Source organism: Gregarina niphandrodes (genome assembly GCF_000223845.1).
Source record: "Gregarina niphandrodes unplaced genomic scaffold scaffold00039, whole genome shotgun sequence".
Classification (NCBI taxonomy): Eukaryota; Apicomplexa; class Conoidasida; order Eugregarinorida; family Gregarinidae; genus Gregarina; species Gregarina niphandrodes.
This window is the reverse complement of record NW_011645808.1, coordinates 123674-130214: the sequence shown is the minus strand read 5'-3', so window position 1 is coordinate 130214 and position 6541 is coordinate 123674. Positions and strand designations below refer to the sequence as shown.

Below are 6541 nucleotides of genomic sequence, written 5' to 3'. Positions count from 1 at the left end.
AAGTGCTACGAAACCCACTAACTGTCCCCACTGCCCCCAAGCCTGACTGGCCAAGTGCTACGAAACCCACAACTGTCCCCACTGCCCCCAAGCCTGACTGGCCAACGTGCTACGAAACCCACAACTGTCCCCACTGCCCCCAAGCCTGACTGGCCAGGTGCTACGAAACCCACAACTGTCCCCACTGTCCCCAAGCCTGACTGGCCGCCTGTCCCGAAGCCGGTGGTCGAGTCCAAATCTTCTTTTGGAGACTTGCCCAAGCAACAGGCATCGAAGACGAACTCTTCAGGAGGAGGTGGAGGTCTGTTCGGTACGTCTTCAGGTGGAGGTCTGTTGAGTACGTCTTCGGGGGGCGGTCTGTTGAGTACGTCTTCGGGGGGCGGTCTGTTGAGTACGTCTTCGGGAGGCGGAATCTTGGGTACGCCTTCAGGAGGTGGTCTATTGAGTACGTCTTCAGGGGGCGGTCTGTTCGGCACGTCTTTAGGTGGAGGCGGTCTATTGAGTACGTCTTCAGGAGGCGGTCTGTTCGTAGGCAATGTGGGTGCTTCCCCGAGTGCTTTTCCGACCGCCGTACCGGGAAAAGCCGTAGCTGCTGTGGGTGGCAGCGGGGGTCGATCTAGTGCAAATAACGTAGTGGAGGCAGATGGAAGTTGTTCAGATGCGGAGATGGCTCAGTTGATTGAGTGCATGTCGGATCGGATCGAGTCTTTATGCGAACGAGTACGGAATACGCGCCAGATCCAGGTCAAAGAGATCCAGAAAAACATTGAGATGCAGTGGGCGACTGCACAGGACTTAATTAAGCGCACCCCAACCCCGTCCTCGCTGGTATACACTGACGTGCATGCCATTGAACGGGCTACCGAGACTATGCGCAAACGCCTCGTCGACAGCTTAGCTGCCCAGGACACGGTCGCCAACGTCGCACATGGAGCCTCGAGCAACGACGTAGACCAGTACCTCACGGACGTAAGACGCTCGGCCAACATCGTCGCAGCAGCGCTTCAGCAAACAGAGGTGTATCGAGCCGTTCTCGAGTAAGCACACACAGTGGCACACACACAGTGGCACACACGCAGTGGCACCCACGCAGTGGCACCCACGCAGTGGCACAGACAGAAGCATACACTATGTCTGCATGATTTACACATACGTCGTTCCTCAGTATGTGGACCTCTACATGTTCTCTGGTGGAACGGATGGAAGCCTGGCGGGCGCCTCTCGGGCCGTAGGTATATGCCAACAGGGGCTTGGACGGAGCCGCTCAGGTAGTTCGCGGGGATCCCTTCGAGTGAGCGCTATCTTCGGCGCACCTTTTCACCTTGTGAAAGATGAGCACCTCTTACACACGTGTGCTCATCCTAACAGTCTCGGAGAAGGTCCCCTCACACGTGTGAGAACGTACTGTGGACAGTGGCTGCTAGGGGTTCGGCGGCAGGAGATATCTCTAAGCTTGATGGTTTGCTTTTCGCGTGGGGATTCGCCGGAGAACGATTCCCGCCAGCGTGCACAGGACCAGCGACCTCTCCGCCATTGACAATGCCCACTGGTAGAGAAAACTTTATAGCTATTTCCACCATGGCCGCATATACATCAACGAGCATGGCTGACCATAAAAAGCCAAAGGGCACGCACGACGTTAAAGAAGTCGTCAGGGTGGAATTGCAAATCCCCAGGGATTGCAGAACAGATAGAGGTTGCTTCGTTGACGGTGACCATGTCTGTCGGTGACCATGTCTGTCGGGTCACCTGTAGTCCCTGGCTCATGTGTTGATACCTTCATCGTGTTTCGTGTTGCATATATTGCGTCCATCGACATGTGCTGGGAGCTTTTTTGTTGGTGTCATTATGATCCACATGAAAACCAAACAACCGTCTGGTATCATTACCTCTCTGGTGGCATTCTTGACCTCTTACACGGTCACGGTAGTATAGGAATTGGTGAGGGCAACGGTGATGGAGTGCATGAGGATATTGTTTTTGTCTACGGTGTCACCGGCCGTTATGTTGTGGCGCGTCCTCGTGTTTTTTTTCGGTTGGTATTTTGTACGAACAATACCGTAGACGCCAACGCTGATTTGGGGGCCGTTGAAGAGTAACACAAGTGTCGCCTCTCGAGGTCGACGAACGGGAGCGACTGCTGGCCTACTGCCAGCTTTAGGCGAAGGCCGTCGTTGATCGCGTGCGTTGGAGTTGGTTGCCGGTGCCCTACGATCATCGAGACTACCCTACACCGTGTTCAAACATGGGAAACTAAGTTTATTGTCCGGCAATATTTCGCCAGTGAGAACGGCCGGGATGGTCTTGCTGAAGGACGGTGCTGGGGGCTGTGGTAATTTAGGTACGCGTGGCAAAAGTCGCGATACTGATGTATGAGTAACATGGATCAAAATGTCTGTTCCCTCACGATCGAGGAGACATTTGTACAGGTGTACTCCTTCGTTGATAAGGTGGCCGATTCCATACGTACCTGTTTTACCAGAGCCTCCACACCTGACACCCAAATGACATCAGACATAGACTCGCTCACTCATGTCAGCACTCGGGCCCCACGATGGCACAATGAGCGAGTCCCCAACAATGTAACTGAAGGGCCGAAGGTACTACGACGCGTGGGGGCGGGGCGTTCTCTCGGGAAGTGTTCTCTTTTTATTGCCCCCCCCTTCGTTGAAAATGAGTGATACTTTGAGTGCTGTCTGTTCTGACTCAATCAAACGAGTGGCACTGGGTGGAGTTCCGACGCATGTAAGGGGGACCTTGGTAGGTGAGGAGACCCTCAAGTGTGCGTCTGAGGGTAGCTTGTATAAGTGCGTAAGACAATTTTTTAGGGGGTCCAAAAAAAATAGCATGAGGGCCTTGCTATCGTTGTCAAGCCAGAGCAGCCCGGCTGTGGTGTGTTTGGCGGTGGTTGAAAAAGGAGGTCTGGAGGTGGTGGGGTCAGATAGTCTGTCGACGAGAATTGCAAGGGATCTGAGCACTGTCTATAACGTTGATGTGTTGGACCGCTTCCGCGCCAAAGTGAAGGCCACTGGCGACTCGGAGCTGCCGGTCAGCATCGAGGTAGAGCCCGGAGATTTGTTCTATCGGTCGAACGCGTGGAGCCGGATCTATTCTGTCTGTCTCCCGAAGGCCATGGGTGGGGAGCATGTTAAACAGTGCAAGTGCGCCCCTATAGTTCACTGGGAAAGAAGACGCGAGCAACAAACCGAGCGTGGTATAGCGCACACAGACAAGCGCCTCAAATCCGGCAAGTGGCTTGCGCTGCGTTTGGCGCAAAGCTGGAGGGACCTAGCCGAGGAGGCAGCGAAGTTAGGTGAAGGTGAAGCAGAGTATGAGGCGGAGAACGCTGGAAGGGGGCGAGACGATGCAGCAGACAACCGTCTAGCAGGTACGGATGACGGGTACGAGAGTGGCAGGTCAAGTCCAGTCAGTGGCAGAGGTAGTCCAGTCAGTGGCATGTCAAGTCCAGTCAGTGGCAGGTCAAGTCCAGTCAGTGGCAGGTCGAGCCCAGTCAGTGGCATGTCAAGTCCAGTCAGTGGCAGGTCGAGCCCAGTCAGTGGCAGAGCTAGTCCAGAATGTGCGGACTCGTTTGATGACGGGTATGAGAGTGGCAGGGGGAGCCCAGGCCCACAGTGTGCAGAGGCGTTTGATGGTCGGCTAAATAATGTTGGAATAGTTAGCGATACAGTAGACGATGATGTACGTAACCCAGAGGTAATGATCGGTTGGGCGGAGGACTTGTTCACCGAGGAATTCTCCGTGTCTCCCTTGGTTGCTGGTCAGTTTTGGGCAGATATTCTGGCGCAGGTTCAGACGGCTATAGAAGACCCATCGATGCCACCGGTACCGTTTGCCGTGACTCATCCGGATGGCACGCCAGCGGATTTGTTGGCGTACTGCAAGGTGGTGTCGTATTTGGAGGATGCGGAGATATTGGAGAGTGGCCTGGATGAGTTCAAACGTGTGACTGATGAGGATGAATTGGTAGCTGTTGGAGAGATAGCGGATCCGATTGACCAAAGGTTTCGTAAGGCGTGTCACCCGTTTGATACGATCAGATGGAAGAGACCAGACATGGTAGTGACAGCTGCGGATTGGACGGGGTCTTGGAAGGACTCGCAATTGATAATGCTCTTTGCTTCACTTTTTCCTAAGTACGCCAAGGAGTCCAACTTACAGTCGACACTAGGGTTTGCCATTGACCCTTCCATCTTCCTGTACCCACAGTGCACGGAGCACGTCAACGATGACTTCTCATTGCTCCTATCGCACCTACGCCACGTTCTACTGAAAACTAAACCACCTACTGAACCACCGAGTCTCAAAAAGGTTGCACGTAGAGAGCTCGCGAAAGCTAAGCTCATGATGAAAGAGTATGTCTCCATGTGGAGCAAGCCTGGGGGCTTGAAGGCCCTAGGACTTATCGAACTTGAGCTCGAAAAAGCCGTGCGCAGATGGAACTCGCTTCTCATTATATCCGCTCTCGAACGTGTGTGCTATGACGGAATGGAAGCCATCTGCCGATCAGCTAAATCAATTGAAAATATTCAGGTTCAACTAGAGGAGCTTCAAACCTCTTTAGAGAACCTTGCTACTGAATCCATCATCTGCAGCGAACTACCCTCATTCGCAGTGTATGACGATATGGTCGATGTTAACTTCGAAACAAACATCTTGGTCTGCAAGATACCACCCGAAGATAGACCCGACAAGTTTAAGCATTGGCTCAGAATGTTTGTTACTGAAATTACTCAACGTGCTGCGGAAATTGAAAGGGACTTGAACAACGCAATCTTTCATGGAGACCCGTGGAAACCTAGTGCGGAAGTACCCCTTGCAGAACTGAAGACAGAATTACCATCTGACCTTAATGACGACCTTAATGACGACCTTAATGACGACATCCAAGAGGACCTTATGAGTGCGATCGAAATCGTGTTCAGAAGTGAGTTGGATAATGAACTAGAGCGTGTGACGGACACCTTTCAATGTGAGCTACTGAAGGACGACATGACATACAACACATCGAAAAATGACGACAAGAACCATGCCCAGAGCGACCCACTCCAGGACAGTAGCGACCCACTCCACAAGAGCGCGAAAACTGAACTCAACAGAGAACCCAGCGAGCTGGATCGATTGAGAGAATACCCCTGGACTCGGCCGAGGGATTTGCCCTGTCAATCCGCGGATCTGGCCGGGAAGGACCGCGCAAGCGACGTCTTCCAACTCACCCAGAAGGCGTACTGAACCGCCAGGCCCACTGAACCATCGGATCGGAACTGGAGGCCCACCGGTCGCGCCGCCCGGAGTAGCCGAGGTGGTGTTCGCGAGTTTGAGAGGTAACAAACATTTTTTAAGGCGGACGTACGTACATGCGGGATTGTGGCCTCACTTTGGGGCCAACCGCAGGAAATGAAATCTTAGCCGAAAAAATGAATGGGTTTAGTCAGGGGATCACTGTCCGAAATCATGACGATGCGATATATACATGGATGGGGGGGCGATATGCACTCGCGCGGGCCAACACGTGAGAGCCAGCCAGTCCGCGGGGGCTACTCAATCTTTTTGGGTTTGGTTAGTAGCCGGGTTACAGGTGTTTCGACGCATAGGTATAGGGGTAGCGCGACAGCGAAGGCTAGGGGTGTCCAGCTGAGTGATTCGTGGAAGCCTTCCCACAGAGAGACGGTTGCGACGATGGGTACGGTTGCGTAGTACACTGTTTGTAGAGCCATGTGTACGAGATAGGTTCCGAAGACGAGCGGTGAAAGTGTGCTGAAACCGCGGGCTCCCAGACAGGTGTCGACTGTGGCGGTCATCGTATCCTTGATAGTCCCACGACGCACAGCATAACACGCAAACACGAACCAAAGCACACACGCCGTCCAGACCACACGTGCACCCACGTTGTATAACACCGTCACCACGTAAGGCATGTTGGGGAACCAACGATGACGGATCCACGGTAACCACACGCACATGCACATCAACGTCAAGGCTGACATGTGACCGCACCACAACCATCGACTCACACTTGACCAGTTTACACGCACATGATGAGCAAGCTTACTCGTCGGCCGATGGCGTTCCATCAAAGAGGCCGGCGTAGCCGGCGGCGTAGCCGCCGGCGTTGCCGGCGCTCGGTGTAATGGCGTGGGCTCTGCACCCGGGAGCGGTGAACCCAACAACGGCGTCGCCCCTGCCACTATCGCTGACTTCTGCTCCGCTGAGTCCACCTCCGCTAAATACACACCGGCCGCCAACGAGATCAAATAACCCAAGGCCCGCGGCCACGGCCGCACGTAAAATAATTGTTTCTCTATCGCTGTTGCGATGTCACGTTCAATGGAGTCTGTATTGTCCGACGATGTCGAGATCACACCCATCGTGTAAGAGTGTTGCAACTGATTCACCAACGTCCAACATGACGCCAACACAAACGCCAACCACCACGCGTGCTTATAAGCCGAAGCTGATCGCCTGAGGGGGATGGTGGTCATGGGCGTGGGCGTGGGCATCCGGGGGAGGAGGGGGAAGGGGG

General features: G+C 53.9%; 5 protein-coding genes across 5 annotated transcripts; 3 read left to right on the top strand and 2 right to left on the bottom strand.

The window, feature by feature from the left end:
• Positions 1 to 185: 185 nt before the first annotated feature.
• Positions 186 to 616, bottom strand: GNI_143690 (hypothetical protein; the record flags this gene model as incomplete). Its single annotated transcript, XM_011134364.1, has 1 exon — positions 186 to 616. A coding segment is annotated over one exon (431 nt), but the record flags the coding sequence as incomplete, so codon positions are not given.
• Positions 617 to 666: 50 nt separating this feature from the next.
• Positions 667 to 1041, top strand: GNI_143680 (hypothetical protein; the record flags this gene model as incomplete). Its single annotated transcript, XM_011134363.1, has 1 exon — positions 667 to 1041. The coding sequence occupies one exon, from the start codon at positions 667 to 669 to the stop codon at positions 1039 to 1041; it is 375 nt and encodes a 124-aa protein (XP_011132665.1).
• Positions 1042 to 1578: 537 nt separating this feature from the next.
• On the top strand, positions 1579 to 2099 carry GNI_143670 (hypothetical protein; the record flags this gene model as incomplete). The annotated part of the gene is made up of 2 exons (XM_011134362.1): positions 1579 to 1711; positions 1756 to 2099. The coding sequence occupies 2 exons, from the start codon at positions 1579 to 1581 to the stop codon at positions 2097 to 2099; spliced, it is 477 nt and encodes a 158-aa protein (XP_011132664.1).
• A 574-nt stretch (positions 2100 to 2673) lies between these two features.
• Positions 2674 to 5250, top strand: GNI_143660 (hypothetical protein; the record flags this gene model as incomplete). Its single annotated transcript, XM_011134361.1, has 1 exon — positions 2674 to 5250. The coding sequence occupies one exon, from the start codon at positions 2674 to 2676 to the stop codon at positions 5248 to 5250; it is 2577 nt and encodes an 858-aa protein (XP_011132663.1).
• A 305-nt stretch (positions 5251 to 5555) lies between these two features.
• GNI_143650 (putative transmembrane protein) lies at positions 5556 to 6518 on the bottom strand (the record flags this gene model as incomplete). The annotated part of the gene is made up of 1 exon (XM_011134360.1): positions 5556 to 6518. One exon carries the CDS (start codon positions 6516 to 6518, stop codon positions 5556 to 5558), a length of 963 nt encoding a protein of 320 aa, XP_011132662.1.
• Positions 6519 to 6541: the final 23 nt, after the last annotated feature.